Below are 24,762 nucleotides of genomic sequence, written 5' to 3'. Positions count from 1 at the left end.
CAAAGAATGAAATCTACCCCGCCAGTGTTTGCCTTAACATTAAAACCACTGTAGGATAAGAACATTAGCTTCTGTAAGCCCAAGCTCCCTCTACATTTTGCTTTTTTTATCCTGAATGCCATAATGTTCAGCCCCGCTAAGAAAATCCAGATGACTCCCTGAGTTGGCAGATGACAGACAGCCCTGGGGCCACTCCATTACAAACAAACAAATCAACGGCTCCAGCAAACAGCGTTCTACTGGATATCTATTCCTGCCAGTCAGCTCCAAGCTCCAACTCTCTATGCTTCTCTATTCTGTGTGTGAGAGCGAGAAATCAATGTGTAATCATATTCACACTTTCTTTTGGCAGGAGACATTGGGGGCAGACATGGAATTGAGATGACCCGCTCTGTGCAGAGAGGACACAGGAGAAGCCAAATACATTCACATCATTTTCTGTCTTTGTTTCGCCTCTTCCACAGTGTCCTGATTCTAAATCTCTCTAGACTGTACTCGACAGAGGTGACTCACTTTCAATCAACTCGATTAGTGTCACAGAAGAAGCATTTGAGATAGTTATTGCATGTTTTGATTGAGTAGATGTGTATTCCTCGAGCTTTACCTCCCTCTGCAGTTGCTGCTGTGTGTCACCACCTGTTAGCCAGTCACGATAGAAAAACACTCTCACAATATAGGGAGCTAATGTGTCAAACCGATCCGTGATTACTGCTCTGATTTTTCTTCATCCAAATGTTAAGCATTGTCTTTTATGCTAAGTGCCTTGCCAAGGGCACCGTTGCCTCATGCTGCTCTCATTACTTACTTTACCCAGAGCACTAATGTGACTAACCGCCCCCACGTATCAGCCTGAGGGGAGGAGGCCGGGGACATCATGATAATGACTGACAATGATTGCACTGAAGCCACATTTCATTTCATACATTTATCACAAAAAAGACAAAAAATAGGTCATTTAATCACAGCCAACGTGTAATGGGATCTACAGAATAAAGAAAAGCCAGTGGGAATGAAGCCTTTGTTCCAGCTGTGGTAATGCCATGTTTTATTCTTTACACTATAAAGGGCATTAATTATCCATTGGTGGGTATCCCTATAGGCCTACCAGTGATGGAGGACGTTTTCAGATCTTTTACTTAGGTAAAAATCAGCAATACTGTACTGGACAAAGACTTTGTTACAAGTGAAAAATCTTTATTCAAGATCATATTCTTGAAAAAATACAAAGTATTAGCTTCAATGCTCAATGCAAAATTCAGAGTACATTAAGTTGTCTAGACACAGTTCTCGACATGAAGGTGGCTGAGCTGGCTGCTAGCAGCTAAGGTTGCTGACTCCATACACAGCGCTAAACAATGGCAACAGTGCTGACAGAGCTAATGGTGCTAACCAGGGGAAGAACTGGAGGGTGGGTGCTGCCCTTCATCGAAAATGCCATCCCAATATCAGTGGTAACCACCGTATGAGCGTATACAAAGCAGCTTGCTAGTGGCACACACATATGCTCTAACATGCATGCGGGACCGGACCAGCTTACAACAACAAACCACGGAGAAGCTCAGGTTACAACACACATTTACAACATTTATTCTGTGCTCAGGACACCAGTTCTCCACTTTATCTTTCCATCGCAAATAGTGGTTTGCTGCTAATGTTCTTAATGTTGTAGAGAAAACCTTTTAAGTACCTAAAGTACCTCAGGTTCATTTATATTACTGTTGTATGACTAGTGATGCATAAATGTGGAGTAGAAAACACAATATTTTCTTCTAAGAAAAGTGCCCAGATCAAGGCTTAAAACTAAAGGCAACCGAGCATTTTCAGTGGCTGCTCCCAAGCTCTGGAATAGCTTGCCACTGCATGTTAGACATGCAGAATCCCTGGGAAGATTTAAATCACTGTTAAAAACTCACCTTTTCTCATTAGCTTTTGAACCTGTTGTGAGCCAGACTTGACTCTGTGCAATATACGTATGCTCTGTCTCAGGTTTTTTTTTTTTTTTTGTATTTTGTATCTGTTTTTATATTTTGGTATTTATCATTCTATTTATGTGGTATTGTAATTTTCAGTGTCGTTGTAAAGCACTTTGGTGACTTCTGTCTTTTTAAATGTGCTATAGAAATAAATGTGACCTTGTGACCTTGACCTTAAGATTAAGTTGAGTAGAAGTATACAGGAGCATAAAGGGGAAATACTCAAGCGATACACAAGTACCTAGTGACATTCCACCTCTGCTGCAAGGGCATCAACTGAAAGCACTGTTAAGTAGGCATAGACAGAATCAAGGTTATTACAGTGTACTGTGGTATTTAAAAATCTAGAAAGTATGATTTCCATTACAGCCAAAAATCCAGATGCTCCTCTTTCTAATAAACTAATAAGGGGTGTCAAATTATCACGTTAATTCTGTATGCCACAGAGTTGCCTTTTATAAAATCCGTCTGTAGGCGTACGATTTGGCTTCTTTGTGCTTGAGTTGTGGGAGAGCTGCAGCGCTACAGAGCAGAGCCCAGCATCAGCATTGATGACTGTCCCCTGCAGTGGTGGTCTGCTCACTCAGGAGCCTATGAAAACCTGTCTGCCCTAGCACGCAAGTATCTGACCTCCCCGGCAACCTCCGTGTAATTTTCGGGACAATCAGGGCAGGATTCAGGATTCAGGACAACTGCTTGGATTTCGGGACTGTGCCGCACAGTCCCGAAATCCAAGCAGTTGTCCTGAATCCTGCCCTGATTGTCCCAAAAATTACACTAGAGCAGAGTCTGGAGTAGTTATTGCCCGATAAAACATTAAAAACTGATCATGGTGGTTGAGTTGTCAAGCATCTCCCTCCGGCTGCACATTGGCTGCAGCAGTTCCTACATGAAGTATGGCTGTTGTAGTTTGAAGAAGAGAAGACAGCGCAAACTGCAGCCGCAAGGACAGGGAAAGCGCAGCCACGAGAAGGAGTGATTTGCATGTTGCAGTGCAGCCTCTTGTTCTAACTGTTCAAAACTGTTCTATAAACTGATACAGCTGTAACGAATGTACCAGGTGTCTTTTATTTTGTTAGCTTTTATTTTTTATTAAGTTTAAAGGACAAGTGCACTTACATTGATCACTTCCATGAAATAAAACAAGAAATTGGAAAAGAGGAAAATAATTTAGAAAATTGTTAAAATTAGGGAACTGATCACAGATGTATTGTTTCTGTGTGTTTTTACATCTATTGTTGCGTTAATCTGCAACTATGCTTGTAATGAAGCTGACATGTCGAGACAGTCAAGCACCCCCCTGGTGGTCGAGACTGAAGGTTGCAGCACTCTTTATTGGGACTAATCTCAAAAACAACAGAATGTAATGGCTAGGTGTACTGCATCTGTGTTCAAGTGTGTTATTGTTTTCAACAATAATTATGTCTTTATAAAACCACTTTTTGTAATATATATCAATCTTTTGATCATCTGCCACAATAATGTAATGAATTTAAATGAAAATACCTCAAGTTGAGGGCTTTTCTCAGCAATTTTGAGATGAGATAAAAAAAAAAGAGATTAATTAGATCAATTAATTACAGATCATAATTAATCAATCCCTCCATTTTTTTAATCTCCTGACAGCACTAAAACTAATGCAGAGATGCTGTACAGAGGCGATATAGTAAACAGCACATGCCACCAGAAGTCAGTTTGTACTAGAGGAACAGGCAGCCGAGCTGACAAAGATGGCAACTGTGAGTGATGGGGATAATGTTACAGGAGTAATAAAGAAGGAAAATATGCCTCTGCCCATGTTTGAGAGGAGTGACACATTTAATTTATCTTGAGATGACTTCTTCCAACTACAAAGCAGATTATTAGCCACATTATTTTATTCAACACATCTTCGCTCCGTCAATTTATTTTTCCCTATCCCCTGCGGCTACACGTGTTATTGTGTCCTCCAGCAAGACAGGCACCTATTTGCTATATTCATTATTCTGTGGTTCATAAGTATTTAAATCCAGCAAGACTTGTCAAAGTGGACTAATTGGATATCAGAAATACTGCATTGTAGGTTAGACTTTGATATACCTGCTATGACTTCTATCACTAGTTGCTCTGCTTTTACTTTTTTTTTTTTAATGTCAAGATGGTATGCAAGTCTGAAACAACAGATCCCGCCAATGCCTACTGATTGGCCTATGTTTATGGAGGCTGGACTTGTAGCTGATCTCGATAACCTCAGTGATTTGTCAGTTTGCATCTGCCCAACTTCAAGCTAACTACCAGTATCTCTGGATAAAAGAAATACTGTCCATTTACAGGCTTCAAAGTTGAACATCTTACAGCAGCTGATGAGTTAGATACTGTAGAAAACAGCTCTAGCAATTCCACACATCACAGCCATTAAGTATTCATCCCTTATTTCCATGCCTTTTAAATTGCTAGCGCCAGTGAAATGTGTGGAGACAGCAGCTCGCCCAGCTCAATTATTCAGAACACGCCGACTGTATTGTGGCTAACTGAGGGCTTGAACATGATTATGCACATATATTTCCTTTGTACTCCGCCTTGCCAGCCTTCAATCATGATCAGCTTGGTTTTCTTTTTTTTTTAATTTTGTCTTTTGCACGTATATATGCGTGACTTTAACCATGACTGTTATGGATGTCCCCTTAAATTACACTGGTTCATAGATAATCTCTTTAATATGTGTGGAATCATATATCTTTAGTTGAATCCCTCCAGTCTTGAGGATTTTGCATCCTTAGGATTAACTCAATAATAATCGTTTTAGAATTTGTTGATCATTTTGTTTTTTAACTGGGGAGTAATCCTGGTTGCTAGGAGAATATATGTCCTTATCGTATTAAAGAATTAATAGATCCACATCCTAAACATGTATGGAAATGTAATGAAACAGCAAGAATTATTTTTTTAAGGCACGACCAAAAAGGTGATGTGAAAATATTCATACACCAATCAAACACAAAACCCGGCAGGGACACTTTTACCTGAAAAGTAGCTTCCCCTCTGGGTCAAACTGTCTGTTAGGGTTATATTAGGCTGTGGAAATGGAGACTACCTGTTGTTCCAATGGCCCAAACTTCTGAAACCCTGTTAGTCCGAAAAATGTCCCATCAGACTATGTCTATTTCTCTGACAGCCCGTTATCCCAAAAACAAATGCCTATTGCTCCAAAGTCCTGTTTCTACCTAAATACACACTCACTGTGGTTAAACAACCCAATCGCTAGAAAAAAGGTTTGCATTTTTCATTTCTGCAAACCACAGATACGTTACATGTGTCAACAATGCTGCAGTGAATGTGTGGCAAATTGAATTTTGGTGCATACACATTTGTTTTTGGAATAATGGGCAGTCAAAAAATTGGCTTTTGGTACAACGGGGCATTTTTTGGACTAATTGGGCCCTCCGAATTTTGGGCTGTCAGAACTAGGGTTGAAACAATTCCTCGAGTAACTCAGTAATTCCATTACTAAAGACTATTAAGATGAGGCTTCGTTAAATCCAGTACAGCTATACAGAGCACTGTGTTTCACATGGATGGTTATTTCTGTTGCACAATGCGCTTGCGTTACTTCAGTTGTTGATAGCCTACAGAGATGTAACATGGATGTGAAGCACGGATTGCAAAACAGTAGAGGAAGAGGGACAAGAAAACAGCAAGAGACAAAAAAAGGAGACACGCCAAAGAAAACGCCAGAAAGTGTCACAAGTGTGGGATCATTACAAGTTGAACGAAAAGAAAATATAGCTCAGTGTGTGCATTGCCAAACAGAGTTAGCATACCACAGTAGCACGTCCTCAACACTACAACATCTAAGTAGAAAACATCCAGTGTATGCATGAAGTTCGGACTAGACACAACAAGGTAATCTTAACGTCACATTTAATTGCACTTAACCTTAATCAATGATTGCTAGCTGAGATTCCTGAGGCATGTAAAGAACGTACATGTATTAGGGCTTTATAATGGCTGAATAATAACAGAAATCAATGCGGCGACTAACATTATCTTGCAATGTATAATGTGAAAATGTGTATTGCCAAGTTTTGCTGGAGATAGTAGCTACCCAAGGAAAATAAAATGCTGTAGTCAATTTGTTAAAGGCTGAGCTTCATTCACGTTATATTAGACACACACACACATTAACACACTCACACTCCTTACACACTCATTCACACACTCGCACACACATCCACACCTGCTGTAAATCATTCTCAGACACACACACACAGTAGAATATGGAGCCTAAACGCACAAATTGAGTGGAGCAGGTATATTAATTTGGATTGCAGTTATCAGGTGTAAGGCAGCCTGTGACCATAATGAATTAGTCTAAACTAGCCCGTCATAGGAACTTTAAGTATGGTGTTTATGAAGGCCTTGTAATAAATATCAATAAAATAATTACTCTTTTTCAGGAAGTCGCAGAGTTGTATTTTTGACAGCTTTGTGCAGAGGGTTCCACCATGTTCAACTGAACAAGCAGCTGAGTTTACAGACAGCAGATGCATCATTTGATCTGTCACAACTGTTAAAGTGCACACTGCAGACAGATGTTTTAGCAATTAAAGCAATAGAAATGTTAGATTTTCAAAAGAAGGAAACAAATTTGTTGCTCATTGCTCTCGTTTCAGAGGCTTTTCTTATTTTCTCTTTTATATATCACTGTTGCCCTTAAATAAAGCTAAAGTAATTTCATGAAAACATGCAGTATTTCTCATGCAATTACTCAATTAATTGCCAGAATAATTGGTGGAATACTCGATTACTAAAAGAATCAATAGCTGCAGCCCTAGTCAGAACAAGGCATGGCATAGTGGAAATATTGTACACCAAGAAATTTACACAATTTACTGCCTGTAAGTAATTTGTTTTCATTGATCTTGATGACAAAGACAAATCAACGGACCTTCTGTGTTATTTGCTGCTGGGTGTTAAAGTGTTTCTATTTTTACCTTATATTATATAAACCTGCAAGTGATGCCTTAGTCACCGAGCTGAGCCAACACACACAAACACATGCGCGCGCACACACACACACACGCACACACACACACACACACACACACACGCACACACACTCTGACCTCATTTACAACTTAAAGTAGATACACAGGACAGACATCAATCATTCATCCAGTCCATTCACACCAACTCTTTTCTCTAACCAGTCAATATATTTCACTTTTCCAATTTCATCCAGCACTCCACCCATCTGGTCTCAGACTCATGATAGGAAAAAAAAAAACATTTAAGGAAATAAATAGACCCCTCTGTCTCCCTCCATTTCACCATCACCTCAGGAGATAAGACGACAGAAACTGTTTTCTCATCTTCCAAGGTATGAAAATGAATGATGCCGGAGGATATGGGAGATTTGAAGGCGGGGGCCTATACAAGATGTTGCAGACTACTGGCTCAGTAAACTATATTCAGCTCTTTACCTAAGAAAATGTTATGAAAAGTAATATCTCAATAGCACTTTAGAAAACATGCTATAATGCGTCATTCTTTTTTGTATTCAAATTGGAGGCTGGCTCAAAGAAAGGTTGTTTCAGTGCCTGTTTAAGTGTCTCCTTTGATACAATTAAGCTGGTAGTTTAAAGCGAACAGAATAGCACCCCATAATGCACAGCACCAAAACAGCTTGCCATGACAAAAATGCTCAAAAAGCAATGGGTTATGTTTAATTATAAAGTTCAACATGAGCAGAGATTATCAAAGTATGAGAAGACTGAAAGAAGTTTGTTGAAAAATGAAATTCCCCTGCAAAGGGGGAATGTGATACCTTCGTTCTTACCTTCCTCCCACCCCTGGGGGCTTCCTGCCTTCTTTTCACTTCTCTCGTTCCTTCCCTCTCGCAGATCCCCCGCAGCTACTATGGTCCATGTGAACTCTGGGATACCCTCCTGGTGCTGGTCACATGTTCTGCTATTGCCAGGGCACCGGTGATCTGACAAAATAAAGAGGCGTTTACACATAGAGATGCGTTTTGCAAGGCAGAAATTATAATATATATTGGGGGGGGGGATCCATGGCTACAGCCTGGGCTTAAGTATCAATAATTCCAAACAGGTTTCACTATCATAATGTAGTAATTAAACAATCCTCAAACTATAGTGAATCTTAAAAGTCCACCTTACTTCTTATTAATCCAAACCCATTGGGGGAAGAAAACTGATGACATTAGCAAAATGTCTGTATGAGTGCTTGAATAATACCAGGCAAAGATGATTGGAAACATAAAATACAGCCCAAGCATTTCAAAATATCTTCTTGAGTTTGATTAGCAAATGAAACTTTTAATTACATATACTGCCTGGGGGATGGCAGTGTTCAATTGAATAAACAAAATGTTGCCACAGCTGTAATTTTGGTCTTTTCTGATTCAAAGTCCAGAGTTTCAAAAAAAGAAGAAAAAAAAAACTTCAGTCTAAACAGAGTTTTCAAATTGTTGCACAATCTGCTAAATATAGAGCTTCATCTGCAACTTTAAAAGATCTGACAGTAGCGATAACACCAGGTTTCAGGAGGAAGAACCTTGTCAGTTGGATGTTTTGTATTTTCAGATTAAATGGCCTCATACTTTTGGTTGCACAACATCATTTTGTGTCGGCACACAAATAGAAGCAGGAGTAACAGCTTTAATAGCAGCATCACTCTTAGTGCATATGGTGCATACTTTTTCACTGGGAGGAATGGAGGGAGTTATACAAATGCAGTGTTCATTTAAAAATTGCTGCTGTCAAGGCTAGGGCTGGGTGTAATAGGAGTTAAGGTATTACTGCTGTAATACCCTCCCTAAAAATTTGCTCAGGGAGAAAATTAAGGGTCAGCTCTCCTCCCACTCATCCTCTCTCTGTCTCTATCTCTATCTTTGCCTCCATCTGTCCTTCCCTCCCTGTGGACAGACCTCATGTAGGCTCATCCCTGTGGCTCGGTAAATCGCTGTTTGAGGGGGCTTGGTCACTTTCAAATGACTTCTCACACTAGGCTCTGGAGGAGAGAAACTGGAGTGTTGTATAGCCATCTTTCTGTGTCTACCAGTTTCTTCCACAGTTTTGCCTTTTTTATTGTAAAGTGGTTGGAGCCAGGCTGGGTTTAACAGTGGTGGATATATTTCATATAAACAGCGTATATACCCAACAGTATATTTATCTCTATCGATCTCTCTGTATATCTTTCTATGTCTCCTTCTATATCCCCACCTCCGTATCTATCTTTATCTCTCTATCCATCCATCTCTATCAAAATCTATCTATCTCTATATCTATCTCTTTAGCTATCCACCTATCCCTCTCTCTCTCTTTGGCTCTATATCTCTATTGTTATCATTAAAAGCGATGTATATATGTTATCCATCCATCCATCCATCCATCTATACCTATCAATCTCTCTATGTGTGTTACCTATCAATCTATTATCTATTTATCTATCTACCTACTTCCCTATCCATCTATCTCTCTCCTATGTCTCCACCTATCTCTCTCCCTATAAATATATTTCTCTCTCTATATGTGTCTTTGGCTACCTATCCCTCTATCCATCTCTATCTATGTCTATACCTATGTCTCTCTCTCTATAAATATCTGTTTGTCTCTATATGTCTCTTTACCTACCTACCTACGTATCTACCCATCTTTATACATTTACCTATCGATCTTTCTATAATGATCTGTTTCTCTCTAAATGTCTCTTTAGCTACCTATCCCTCTATCATCTATTCATCTCTATCTATGTCTATACCTATCTATCTCTCTATAAACATGTTTTTTTATTTAGATGTGTCTTTAGCTACGAACCTGTGTCTGTCTGTCTGTCTGTCTGTCTATGTATCTACCTACCTACCTATAAATCTATCTCTGTCTATACTTATCTATCTCTCTATATATATCTGTTTCTCTCTATAAGTATATAGCATATTATTTATTTCAGGAACCTAACTATACAGGAAAATTTATTTTTATACAGGAGAAAACACCAGTAAAATATCACTATTTTAGGTACCACTGGTGTTTTCTCCTGTATAAAGATGTATTTTCCTGTATAGTTAGGTTCCTGACATAAATAATATGTTAATAGTAAAGCACTTGTTAATGTGTGTGTTTATTCATGCATAACAATTATAATACAGTTTGTACCAGTACATGTAACATCAACAATCAACATGCACAGCACAGTTAATTTGTGCAAGTAAACACATATTGTGGTTTAATTCAGCAATTCTCTGCACCACAAAGGTGACAGAGTGAGGCTAATGCAACATTCCTCACAGCAGCGTAACTACAACTAATCATGTTACGGCCCATAAATGAAACCATGTGTATTAATACATGCAGAGAACAATAAACCTGACCTATTCCTCCCCAACCCCCTCCTTCCATTTGTGCTTCTTGTGTTTTGTAGGATTCATTCAAAATGGGATTTAAAGATCGCAGGTGGCATTAGGAATTCAAATCAAGCATGTCTGTTAGGAACATTTATGTCACGTTACATTTAGAGGTAATACTAATTTCACTTGGCAGTATGGTTCACCTGTTGAGGATGCTTGATGTGGCAGCATGGATTACATGACAACATAATAAATAACACACACTAAGTGGGCTTTTGCAAACAATAAAAATGCAAAATCAGTGCAGTAAAATGTAGGCAGTATGATGGAGCTGATTCATTACAACAGTTTTGATTACTGTAACAGTATAGTTGCTGCTCACAAGTGAATGCAGGTATATTCTGGCAGTCTACCTGTCAACTGCACAGAGGGTCTGAAAAATAGGGGAGCTACAGGGTGCTCAGCTCCCCTGAAGGAGACATGAGCTCCCCTGAAAGCCTCATTTGAGAAATTTAGGGTGAGCTCTAAAATATCACTGTTTTGGGTACCACTGGTGTTTTCTCCTGTATAATTATACATTTTCCTGTATAGTTAGGTTCCTGAAATAAATAATATGCTAATAGTAAAGCACTTGTTAATGTGTGTGTTTATTTATGCATAACAATTATAATACAGTTTGTGCCTAATAAACACAATGCTGTCTATCCCTGCACACACTGTATATTGTCTAAACTTAAGGTTGTGGGTTCATTATGGGATGCAACTTAGGTCTGGTCTCTTTAACAAAGTAACACAAAGAATTGCCTGTCCACTGTGCTTTGGTATTATACTGTTTCTCAGCCACACTGCAACCATGAATACTTTTTCAGTTTCCTTATTGCATATGGCTAAATATTCTCTGTATGAACTAAAATGGATTGATAGTATATTTTTGCACTGAGGCGAGGGCATTTATGTATGTGTGTGCATGTGTGCAGTACCCTCCTACGCCCCACACACGAAAAATAGGTTTTCCCCCAAAAGCCCCAGTGCGATTCGAAAACTGCCTGCACCCAGCAGGGTTCTGATGGCTATACCTACAGTTCTACACTGAAGATACAGTACATATATACACGATAATTTAGCCAATATTTTGACAATATTCACAATTTGTATTCACTGTATCAGCCAACAATGAGATGTGAGACCCATTTGAATCACTGTAATAAATTAGAAATGTACTTGGTAGAAAAATGTCCACAAAGCACTGCCAAGAACATACTGAACCTATCGTAAGGAAAAAATGAAATGTTTAGTCATGTTTAGGGAGGCACTTCCATCGTATTTAAGGCTGACAAGATTAGCAAACCAATTTTATCAGATTAGACCAGCAGCTTTTATCACTATATTGTTCAGGTATGGGGTGCTATAGCTACAGTCTATATAGGCACCACAACTGGGAAAACTTACTTTCTCAGCATTTGTTGGACAGTCACACTGTGCTGAGGTCTTGGAAACTTTCCCATATTGTGCCTGTCTCTAAGAAATCACAAGCAATTTCACGTATTGATTTTAGAGCAAGAGCACTCACCTCTTGTGTTTGTAAAAGTTTTGTTTTCAAATTTTTAGTTTAGCCTGTAAAACCCTGATACCACACTTCTCACTGCAAAGCCTGCACTATCTCAGCGTTAACAGTGCTGCTGTTCTTCAGATAAAAGGATTTCTAATAGCCCACAGAGAGCATGTACCAGTGTCACGCAGGGCTGCCGCGGTCGATCTCATGTTTGAGTTGCATTAATAAACTAATGTTAGAATAGTGCTTCTCAAGTTTGAACAAGTCTGCTGAAGACATGGCTTGGACTGGCTATCTCTGAGTTTGATAGTTTGACATGCAGTGCAGACTTTTAATAGAGCAGCATAGGGAGCTTTGGCTGTAAATACACTGGCAAGGAGAAAAAAACTAAATGGCAGAAAAAAACTATCTACACCAGAGAGAGAACTTTACTCCAACTAAAGTCAATAATGCCCTACAGCAGATGTGCCACATGCAATGCACACAGAAAGTTCTACGGCCCTACTGCAGTCTGCCCTCGTAAGTCCTACACCTCTCTTTGTTGAGTGTGGTGCTGAGCATGTAGTCTGACTCTGATTTTAACAACTTGTCTTAACCTCTTGATTATTTTTATATTGTTTTTTCTAATTTTCATCTAATTACTATAAATACCAAAAGTTGATAGTCATTTGTTGCCAACTGTCTTTAACAGTTGTTTCTGGCAACATGACATCCAAATGCTGTACTTAGTTTAAGTAGAAGCATTCCTGTCCAATATTCTAATATACCACATGCTGTATTTTCAGCTTCCCCACAGCACTATCAAATATTTCTCTCCATTAAAAGAGATCTCCTTAATCTCCTTAAATATCCTTATCTACAGTATTTAACATATATTATGAGGCTCAGAACATGGTTTGAGCAAGTTATCAGTGAATTGAGATGTAGGAGTGAATGCTTAAAAGGAGCTTTACCTAATGAGGTGGCATCAAGGCTGCATTAGGCTGCCCTTAAATTACATGGCTGTCCACTTGAGGAGGCAGCTGCCTTTAAAGGAATCACAGTGGCAGTCGTTCCCAGCCACTTAGTGCCAGTAAGGGTAATGGTTTCCATGCTTAAAACTTGTCGTTTAGCAAAAAAATATTGATTCCTGTATCTCATCGCCACTGGGGACCTTGAGGGCTGATGAGATGTGGAGAAACTGAGGAGTCCAAGGTTGCGGTGAAAGCTCATTTCCTTTGGTGGAAATGAGCTTTCCTTGGGTGGAATGATGCAGTGTGTTCACTTGAACCTGAACGGAGGCTTTAAAGTCGCACTGAGCTGAGATCAGCACAGTTCTTCTCATATATGACTAATATCAACCCAGTCCCCAGAATAAATGCTGGCCTTGTACATTTCTGCAACCACAAATATGTAATGGTTGTATATTTTACATGTAGCAGATATGTTTCTTTACTAGCCAAGAACGCTTTGATTGATGTGTGGTAATGTTTCGGCACAAAAACGTTAGAGAAAGATAATGTTTTGGCTTTAAATATCCAGTTATGTCTACAGTTATTCCGATACTGATACCATTATCTGATACCATTATCCGAAAGGTGTCCAATACTGTCTATGATGCTGGTTTAGAAATCTGTGAGTGTGCAAGTCTTTGCACTGATCCGATACCACATAGTTAATTAATAAACTTAAGTGTCACAGCCAGATAAAACTGCAGCATCTACAGTTTTAGAGCTGTGTAGAAGAATTGATTTCTAGTAAATAGTGTAACATTAGCCACTGGAATGTCAGCAATTTAGTTAGTAGAATACAGATCACTAGGCTTATATGCAAGTTCAGGTTTCCATATCGGGAAGGAAAACATGGGATCAGGACATCTTTAGTTTTTCGCCACAACCACCATCGCAAATCCCCCAATGTCTTGCAAAAGTCCTGCCCCAAAGTGTTGCTTAAAAACACCAACTGTGGTCTGTGATTTTCTACATGATAATAATTTATTTGAGGAATTTCAGTCAGGATTTAGAGTGCATCATAGCACTGAGGCAGCACTAGTTAAAATTACAAATGACCTTCTGATTGCTTCAGACAAAGGACTTGTCTCTGTACTGGTTTTATTAGATCTTAGTTCGGCATTTGACACTATTAACCATCAAATTCTGCTACAGAGACTGGAACACTTAATTGGTCTAAAATGTTCTGCACTAAGCTGGTTTAAATCTTGTTTTGGAGTTCCGCAAGGTTCTGTGCTCGGACCAATCCTATTTACTCTATATATGCTTCCTTTAGGCAACATCATTAGAAATCACTCTGTAAATTTCCATTGTTATGCGGATGATACACAGTTGTATTTATCTCTGAAGCCAGAAGAAAGTAATCAATTAAAGGGAAATTTCAGTTTATTTCAACCTGTCTCCTATCGTCCTAAATTTGTTTCAAGTGACTAGTGACATAAAAATAATAGTTAGCATGTTAGCCGTTAGCGTAGATACAGCCGGGGCGCATAGTAGCGTCAGACCTGTTAAAATGTAAGTGAACGGGCATCCCTTCAAGTGCAAAGTTAGTCCACTAAACAAGCTTTTTTCCCACAAAGACCGCCTCATATCGTTGGGATAAATGTCAGAGAACATATAGAAAATGACATGTAAATGTGTTGTCTTACCTTACCGGTGCGGTGCCATGTTTGTTTACCATTTAGCTCTGCTTTCCAAAGCACGGCCGAAATATCGCGAGAACAAGCAGCGATCTCATACCGTGCCTGAAATCTTGCGAGCTCTAGATAAAGCCCCGCTGGATACTACTCCAGGTGGAGGTGTCTCGTCCTCGGTCACATCCAGACCTTGAAAATAAGGCTGCAACCAGTCCCAACAGAGGCATTCCTCTTCTGTGGGCATTGGGGCACAGCATCCACAGGTACACCACCAATCTTCAGAGCTACGCAGCCTTGCAGCAGCCATTCCTCCTCTCTCGTCCTCTACCTGTTGCGCCTCTCTCTCTCTCTCTCTCTCTCTCTCTCCTCCTCCTCCTCCGTTCTTCAGTTTCACAAAGCTCTTCGTCAGTGTATTCTGGCTCAAATAAATAAGGGCAGCCATCAAACTCTGCAAAATCAAATTCCTCCTCCACAAAGTCGAAGTCTGGCAAAAAGTCAGCCATTTATTCTATAAATCTTTCATAAAATAAATAAATTAACTTTTCAGGCTACTGTCCAGCTCTGCCTTCCAGCTGTTGCTGCTTGTTGTCGCGAGATTTCAGGCACAGTATGAGATCGCTGCTTGTTCTCATGATATTTCGGCCACGCTTTGGAAAGCAGAGCTAAATGGTAAACAAACATGGCACCGCACCGGTAAGGTAAGACAACACATTTACATGTCATTTTCTATATGTTCTCTGACATTTATCCTAACGATATGAGGCGGTCTTTGTAGAAAAAAAGCTTGTTTAGTGGACTAACTCTGCACTTGAAGTATGCCCGTTCACTTACGTTTTAACAGGTCTGACGCTACTATGCGCCCCGGCTGTATCTAGGCTAACGGCTAACATGCTAACTATTATTTTTATGTCACTAGTCACTTGAAACAAATTTAGGACGATAGGAGACAGGTTGAAATAAACCAAAATTTCCCTTTAACTAAACTTCATAATTGCCTTAAAGACATAAAAACCTGGATGAGCACCAATTTCCTGATGTTAAATTCAGACAAAACTGAAGTTATTGTTCTTGGCCCCAAACAACTCAGAGAGTCTTTATCTGATGACATAGTTTCTCTAGATGGCATTGTTCTGGTTTCTAGCACTACCGTAAGATCAAGATTTGTCTTTTAATTCTTATTTAAAACAAACCTCACGGACTGTATTTTTTCATCTGCGTAATATTGTGAAAATTAGGCCTATCCTGACCCGAAAAGATGCAGAAAAATTGGTCCACGCTTTTGTTACCTCAAGGCTGAATTACTGTAACTCTCTATTATCCGGTAGCTCTAGTAAGTCCTTAAAAACTCTCCAGCTAATTCAGAATGCAGCAGCATGTGTACTTACAGGAACTAAGAAACAAGATCATATTTCTCCTGTTTTAGCTTCTCTGCACTGGCTCCCTGTAAAATCCAGAACTGAATTTAAAATCCTACTGTCAACTTATAAAGCTCTAAATGGTCAAGCTCCATCATATCTTAGAGAGCTCATAGTGCCATATTATCCCACCAGAAAACTGCGCTCGGAGAATGCAGGGTTACTCGTGGTCCCTAAAGTCTCCAAAAGTAGATCAGGAGCCAGAGCCTTCAGCTATCAGGCTCCTCTCCTGTGGAATCATCTTCCTGGGCAGGCTCAGGCTTGCCTTGTACCAACCCTAGTTAGGCTGACTTAGGCCTAGTCTGCCAGAGGACCCCCTATAATACACCAGTCTCTCTCTCTCTGTCTCTCTCTCTCTCTCGTCCCATTACTGCATCTTGCTAACTCGGCCATTCTGGGTGTCACTAATTCGGCTTCTCCGGAGCCTTTGTGCTCCACTGCCTCTCAGGTTAACTTGTATTGCAGTGGTGCCTGGATAGTGTGACGTGAGTCGTTGTGCTGCTGCCGTGGTCCTGCCAGATGCCTCCTGCTGCTGCTGTTATCATTAGTCATACTTCTACTGTTATTATACACATATGATTATTGCCACATATGTACACTATCAGATATTAATATATACTTTCAACATAATGTACCACAGTAGCCAGAACTATAATTATAATATTATTACTTTCATCAATGTTGTTGTAAGCTACTGTCATTACCATCTGTCCTGCCTTATGCTGATCTGTTCTGTACGACATCTATTGCACGTCTGTCCGTCCTGGAAGAGGGATCTCTCCTCAGTTGCTCTTCCTGAGGTTTCTACCGTTTTTTCCCCCCGTTAAAGGGGTTTTTTTGGGGGGAGTTTTTCCTTATCTGCTGTGAGGGTCCTAAGGACAGAGGGATGTTGTATGCTGTAAATCCCTGTGAGGCAGGGTGATTTGTGATATTGGGCTTTATAAATAAAATTGATTGATTGATTGATTGACTGATTGATTGATTGACCTTGTGATGAGAATAAACATATGGGTCATAGAGGCTTTCAATAATTTGTGTTGTTGGTTGTTTTATAATCTGTACCAGAAATAGTAGAATATTCACAAAAACTGGCTATATTCATGCATTTGCATACTTAACACACTCACAGAAAGTGACAGACATAAGTTTCAAAGCTGTCTCCTCACATTTTTCCATCCTCAGATATCATACCAATATTCATGCATGCAGAAGCGCACTTGGCACACTGAGGAGCTGAGCACTTGTGTATGCTGCCAAATGGGGATGAGAGATACGATTCAACTGTGGTGAGCAAGATCTGGGTCCGTCATCCAGTTTCGCCCACCTTAGGCATGTGCAAAGTGACCGATGACTTGCCAACTGACCAGGGACACAGCTTGTACGGCCCATTCATTCACAATCACATCTTTGATTTCTTTCAATATTCTCTGGATATGTTATCTCATTCTTTTTTTGGCATTACAGAGCATGGGTTCATTTACCTTTTGATTACACCATTGCACATTTTAATCAAAGCAGCTAGAGGAGCTATTTGGAGAAATGGCAGGTACCATAAAAAATATTTCCCCACACGGTTTGAGTTTTTTCCCTTTTGTGAGGGCCAAATGGGATCCTTGGTTGCCCCCTAATGTTTTGGCAGCGCTCTGTTAATTAGGAGTGGGTCATGACAAACATTCTCCCATTCTCCAAAGTTTGTTTAAATATTTGATTTGTCCCCAAGCACAGAGTAATTACTGGAGACACTGTTTGAAATTGAACCAGGTGCTCACTGTGAAACTGTAATATCGCAGAGAGGAATTTATGTGCTTCAATTTTAGAAAACCTACTTGTGGCAGGAAGAAACTTCCTGAAGAATAACATTCTTGAATGTCAATGTACTTTAGCTCTTGTATGTATAACAGGCCTATAAAAGTATATAATGTATAATACTGTAAAAGTATGTGGATGGCAAATGTAAAGAAGAAAAACATCCATCCATCCATCCATCCATCCATCCATCCACCCACCCACTCACCAGGAGACCACTGTTAATGTCCCATGTGACACCCAAAAGTCATCATGGTTACTGGACTTTGTGGACTTTACTTAACTATGCAAACTACATAGTTACTTTACAAAACTACACATACTACATAAGTTTATGTCAGTTTAAGTGTAATTTCTGTCTCTACATGGTCGCGCATTAACAAATCTCCTCTGTTCTCGTGTACAGCGGAGTTAGGCAGACACACACGCTGTTTTTGAAATCTTCCGTGATCACCTGGCCCTCGCATCATTCATAGTTCACCTACTTGACTGGCTCGTGGAGTGAATAGAGGAGAGGAGGAGGGAAGGGGGTGGTATTGCACATGCGCGGCTTCCATAGAAGACAAAATAACATCTCCAGGCGTCTGTGATCAAAAATCGCTTACTCTCGATTTCACTCGCCCACTGAACTGCGTCTGGTAGACGTCTGGTTTGTTTATGCAATTCAATTGATGTCTGTGACTGCAGAATAACTAGTCCAACGTAATTCTGTTCATATTACATATACATCTGTTTTATTGTTTTATGAAAATTCGGAAATTAATCTGTGAACTACAAAAACTTGAGAGGCAGACAGTTAGAAGGTAATGCCTAACTATATAGATCACAGTGTAAAAGTGAACCACCACATCCCTGGTGATCAAGACGGAAGATAATGAATGTAGAAGGAAACTTCACCAATTTTCACATGGCTATGTATCATCACAATGAGTGCAGATAACCTAAGTTTATCTTCAGGTCAGTACCTAAAGAAAAAACAGATAAGAGGCTGATGAGGAGTGGAAACACCACCGTTATGTAACCCCTCATGTGAAAAAGATGCGTTGTGACTGTACCTGAAAGCAGAATCCTCCTCTCACATTCATTGTTGCTGAGCCACTTCAAATAATTAATTGCCTCTAAGCAGCCTTCAGAAGAAAAAAGAATAGACTATATAGACTGCATATGTCTTTAAGATTCCTGCAAAATCTGCACATGTTCAACCAGCTCCAGGAGCTGTAATTCACTGCATACTGTAACATCACTCAAGAACTTGATCAAGGACGTGTTTCAAGTTGTAATGAAAGTTACATTTCTGTGACTGCCTTAATACTAAAAACAGAATTGACTGTCTTTGTCACACTATGTGCCAGATGAAATGATGTCTGCTCAGTGGCTCTGACAGACATTTATAGATATTTGTTGCACAAGAATACTTATACCAGAAAAGCCATATAAATTACGTTATGAAATGATGTGATTAATTCAAGCTGTCATAGCAGAAATATTGGCACTGCTTTATATCAGCATTATGTAATCCAATTTTTCAGCTTGTTCGATCCGAGTGAAAAGAAAACGAAGCTCAATCAAACCAGTTGCCATGTGCGAGTCTATTTCTATTAAGTCTATTTCTAAAGGTTCTCCAATCTACACACCTTTTATTTCATGTCATCTCATGCGAATGTAATTCCATCAGTGCTGTAACCCAATACATTATGAAAGCTTCCATAGAACATTATTGATTATAATCACATCATCACTGTTTTTAGAGCATCTATTACTCAAACCCTGTTTTTCACAGGTCAGTTGAATGAGCTCTCAGCACCTCAAGCTTTGATGATAATTAAAGACAATCTATAAATTCTAACCCCCCCAGAGATGGCGCTCATTGGTTGCGTGATGCTCAGACTGTGACAGCTTGAGACCATAAAGCATCATGGGGCTCACAGATGCAAATCTACAGAGAGCGTTTAAAGACTGTAAATCTTTGAAGCTCAAAATGGCCAATTACTGCTTCCTGCATGTCATTTCTTGGAAAGAAAGAAGATGCTTATTAACTTAATTCAAAGCTGGAACTAACCTAATGTGACCCGGCCACAATGAGAAAAAAACAAAAAGAACAACATGATAATAATTGCTTGTGACTCGTCTTTCTATGTTTGCGTACATGAAGATCAGGGTCAATATTGTAATGAAAGGTTTCTGTGAACAATGCTGTGTGTAGTTTGATGGATTATTCATACATGCTTGTAATTTCATTAGCTCCACTTGTGAATGCAGTTGAGGTCATTAAGAGAGCAGCCTCCCCTTTGTGAACAGTGTTAGTTTTATAGCATAAGTTGGTTATTCAAGATTTTAAAAATCAGTGTGCAGTAAACAAGGCCTGTGAATGGTGTTGCTCATAAAATGAATGTGCTCCGGTGCTTAGGAATTAATTCATTGTAAAAATACTGGTGAATTAATAACCAGGCCTGTCACAATAATTATGTTGACTTATTGTACAGTATGGATATGACCTCAATCATTCTGCTGACCTCAATATTGCCTGTTACGTTCACATGCATGTTTGTTTTCATAAAAATGTCACCAACATTTTTGTCATTGTGATGCCAGAAAAAAACAGCAGGGTCTTCCAGACAATTAAAAGACTTGGATGCAGCAATTCTCCCATTTTCTCTCCCACTTGTGTGAGTCCAAAGAAAAAATAAAACAAAACTTCAAAGATGACACAATGTAACTATACGGCAGCCTGCAGCCACACTTTTGGAGTGTAAGCGGCACAGCCCTGGTGGTCGTTTGCTCGCCAACCTCTGGCAACAAGCCATAAAGTCAGAAGTTTGTAATTTTACCCTCCAATATATTCATTCTCCTCTGTAAATCCACCGGCAATCTGCCTGACTCCCAGGCTGTCCGGCCCAGGAAGCCTACTGGAGCACACTGGCCTGATTATGGAGATAAATGCGGTGTTCCTGGAGCTTCACTAAGCCTGTCTTTTAGTTTCAAGAGGCATCACTTGGTTTTGGTTTTGTTGGCCTTGTGGTAAGTCTCAAACTGAGTCATTTTGGACTACTCCTATGAAGGCAAGCTTACTATACTTTCTTGTCAACAGGTGTTAATTACTTTTTTGAAAATTCTTGAGAATTAAAAGTTCATTGCACTTAGAAAGGTTGTACTTGCATTATTAAGACTTAATATTATCATATCAGTGGCAAAACTGGTCTCAAAATGACAATAATATTTATCGCATCTGATTCTGGGAAAATGTATCATCCAACAAAAGTAGTTATATCCAGTGGCTGTGACTGTGTCAACAATGGTGTCTGGTTGGTTATTGAGCCTATCACAACTACAGGTCATACACCTATATGACCCAGATCACAGTCATCAGACAGAGCAGAGATGGAGCGATGTGCTGTGTGATGCAGCCAAAGGTCATTGAGATACAACTGCGGCCATCATAATTTTGAATATGAATGAACTAGTCAATTCCCAGTAGTGTGCAACTATGTGATTACATGTTTAAAAAAATGAGATGTTGGATTTGCACAAGAGCACTTTTGACATGGAGTAAATTACATCTGACGATGTATGCCTCTCTGTGGATCGCGAGTGAAAACTGCACTGACAAATTCCCCCATGAAGCCCTTAACTGAGATGATGAATATGTTTATTTCCTGATTACAATGAGATTGTGTCTTGCTGAGTTTATTTATGTATCCATTCGACTAGGTATATCAGGCAAATTCATTTCCTCTCAAGGGAGCTGGAGCTGTCCTGTCAAACACATACAGATGAATAGATGACTGGAAAGTTGAGTTGTTTTTTTGTTTTTTTTTAAACAAACAGCAGGTATGACAGGTGTTGTAAATAACTGATCGAAAACATTTAAAACTCTTATTCAACCGCACAAATTAATGAGGGAGTGCTCATTTCACAGCTTGTTTTTCTTTACCCAGTATGAGTTGATATTAATCAGCTGTGCTCCCCTTTTGCAAAGCAATTAAATTTGTTATCCCCTCCCTGCTTTTGCGATAAAGGCTGTTTTTGTACGTGATCAAATGTGATTTGTTTATGAAGTGAGCAAAAAAGAAGAAAGATGTCTAGAAGTATCACAGAAGATGGAGTGGTGGCTCAAGTGCACGTGACAGTTTCTGATTCTAGATCAGAGGGGATCAAAGACAAATGTCAGGCTTCCTATTCCCTGTGAACTCACTCCTTCACCTTATCCTTGGCATCTTCAAAACTACAAAGGCAGCACACGCTGGCAGGGGGTCAAGAGGAATCCTTCACAACAGACCCTCTATGGCCTTTAAGATATTGAAAAAAAAACTACTGACAAAAACCCAAACCATAAAAAAAGTCTTTGGCCTTACAGTACATTCCAAACCATTAACAGTTTGATAGTTTCCCATTGTTCCAGTCAATAGCAACTCTGAGCCATTGTAAGCAGCAGCAGTAAATTCCTGTCAGCAAATTCTGCTAATGTGGTGATTGAATCACCATTTAAGACAGACAGCTCTTTTTCAAATTTATCCTATGATCCAGAGCGTCTAAATACATCCACAATGAGAAAAGCATCTGTGGCGTCAGACTGAATTCAGCAGCACAGACAGCAATCAGCTGCTACCCATGAATCTCAGACATGAGGGTGTACCAGATCCTATTATACAACTTTTCCCCCTGTGAGTTGTTTGCTGGTTGTCTCATTCACATTAACTGTGCATCTCAGATTTCAGCCAAACTGAGCAGATGTTTCCATTATTTTCAATATTTTGTATTTTTCATCATTTCATTCCTGATACATTTAACGTAGCTGTCACACATAATCTCCTCTTTAGTGGGAACTGTGTGAGACTAATGCTGTAATATTAATGAGACCTTCGTGTCTGAAGAATGCAAGCGAGACACTGAGGATTGGTGTTAAAGATTTGCTGTCCTCTCTGTTCCACTAATGCTGTGGTATCTGAATTTCTAATGGCCTTTAGATGTGACATTAAACAATGCCATTAAATCTGTGCTCTTTGTCAACCCCCGTACACAATTATTGCCAGGATGTTAAAAACATCTGAAAGTATGCTATGCAGGAATTTTCCCTGCAAAAACAACGCATAGACTCTTACAAAAGTAATCCCTCTCAATCATCATTTATAACCCAGTAGTGGTGTACTTCTCTACAGAGACTCCACCCTCTGCTTGTACTTTCTTATGTTCTTCTTTCTTTTGTGTGTTTGGGACGTTCCTAGACAAGGTGTGCAGGCAAAGTTGGGACGTTTTAAAAAGTTAGCGACCAGGTGCCAGACCATAAGCAGCAAGCATCCAAGAGGAAGCAATGAAAGTCACTTTCACTTTTGCTGGCAATACTAGTAACAAAGTGACCGACAATTCCTGTAAAGTATACCTTTAAAAGGTACAATGTCCAGGATTAAGGGCAGGGGAAGGTCACCTGTGGCTCCTGAGCCGCATACGGCTCTTTAGTCTCTCTCCAATGGCTCCCTGTGGCTTTGACCAAACATTAGGCTACATGGATTTTTTTTTTAACATTGTCTGGGTCTTCCCTGCCTATCTAAGACAAAGGCAGGCCGCCTGGGTGATTTTGGCCGCTGCCTTGGTTTAAGGCGCGCGTGTGTGTGTGTGTGTGTGTGTGCATGGGGGGCATTCAGATGTAGCGTCTTTTACGCACACAAACCCATTACTTTAAATGTAGACGCATGTCATGCGTGCTCACAACCCAAAGCGACACCGTAGCAGCGCGCATTTGGTGCAATGCACTTGCTTTTTCGTCCAGCGCACAGCTCCACGGACCTGCTTCTCCGGTGTTGTGTCAGATCCCGGTTCCCCCTCGGGCTGTGCCTCTCCTACTGTTTCCCACAGAGATCTGCCCCGTTTGAAAGGCAAAGGAAGCCCGTATGTGCAAAGACGGCGCCTCCGAGATGCAGAATTTGTATTATAGAAGAGAAACACACACTTCAGGACCGCTGACTTGTATCATCAGAACAGACATGTCCAGTGATTTTCAGCCTCCTTTTTATATTTAATAGAGGAGGGACAATACCTGACAGTGATATTCTCAGCTGTCAGGATGTGCCTGCTGTAAAGGGTAAATATAATCATAGAAGGCTGAAAATCACAGGACATGTCTGTTCTGACTATACAAATCAGCAGTGTAAAGCTCAAGCATGTGGGGGCCTCCTTTCATATTTAATAGAGGGGAGGGGGGCGTATCTAAAAGTACAGCTGTCAAGATGCCCCCTGCCACAGGCCTTTGCCACCTTGGTCTTGACTGTAATTGTCATTTATCATTTTTGAGGCCTGAAGTGATTCTTAAGTTATCCAATTGTAAAAATGTATAACTTATAGGCCTACGACAAATTTAAAAAATGTTTTAACATTTCGTCAACTACAATGTGAGTCATAACTATGTCTACGCCCTGTCGCCTTTTTTCCAAATTTTGGCAAACATCAAGAGCGGTGGCTTGCAGTGGATTCCAATTCCAGAGAGGGAAATTCTTGGAGGAAAATATTGAATTTAACAGGGCATAGACAGATTTGTTTACTTTCGCTGCAAGGTATCAGATATTCATTAATATTTTACTGCAGAGTAGCTACCTAATGGTGAAACATATTAATTATTAGACCTATTAGTAATGTTGATAAGCTAATTTAGACTTAATAAGCCTGTGTTACCTTTATTACAAGGCTCAAATATATTTGCAGCTCCAGACAGATTCAGTTTTTTGGGACCAAAAATGGCTCTTTTGGTAGTAAAGGCTGCTGACCCCTGGTTTAAAGGGGACATATTGGCAGAAATGGAATATAATGTTCATTACCATGTTTTCATACAATCACCTGAAATTAAGAATTGTTGTGCCATTCATATCTCCTTAAGGAGTGGGTCCTCATCCATGGAGTGTACTGTGTAACACTGCCATGTTTCAGTAGCCAATAATGGACAAACCAAACTCTACTCTGGATAGGGCCATCTGTGTTTTCACGTTAGCAGCCCATCAGTAACGAGCAACGTCGGACGATGACTTTTTTAACGTGAAACTGTTTTATTCTGT

The 24,762-nt window shown here is 39.8% G+C and overlaps 1 protein-coding gene across 2 annotated transcripts in view; it reads right to left on the bottom strand.

Moving 5' to 3' along the window:
* alk (ALK receptor tyrosine kinase) overlaps nucleotides 1-24,762 on the bottom strand; it is a 477,599-nt gene that overhangs the window by 258,628 nt on the left and 194,209 nt on the right. The window contains exon 3 of one of the 2 annotated variants that reach the window (XM_033643119.2): nucleotides 7,780-7,944. In XM_033643119.2, coding sequence (XP_033499010.2) covers nucleotides 7,780-7,944 — 165 coding nt within the window. The remainder of the gene's footprint in view (nucleotides 1-7,779; nucleotides 7,945-24,762) is intronic. The other variant, XM_033643120.2, reaches the window with a different exon arrangement.

Source organism: Epinephelus lanceolatus, chromosome 15, assembly GCF_041903045.1.
Source record: "Epinephelus lanceolatus isolate andai-2023 chromosome 15, ASM4190304v1, whole genome shotgun sequence".
Taxonomy (NCBI): domain Eukaryota; kingdom Metazoa; phylum Chordata; class Actinopteri; order Perciformes; family Serranidae; genus Epinephelus; species Epinephelus lanceolatus.
The sequence above is the reverse complement of the archived record's forward strand: the minus strand, read 5'-3'. Positions and strand labels throughout refer to the sequence as shown.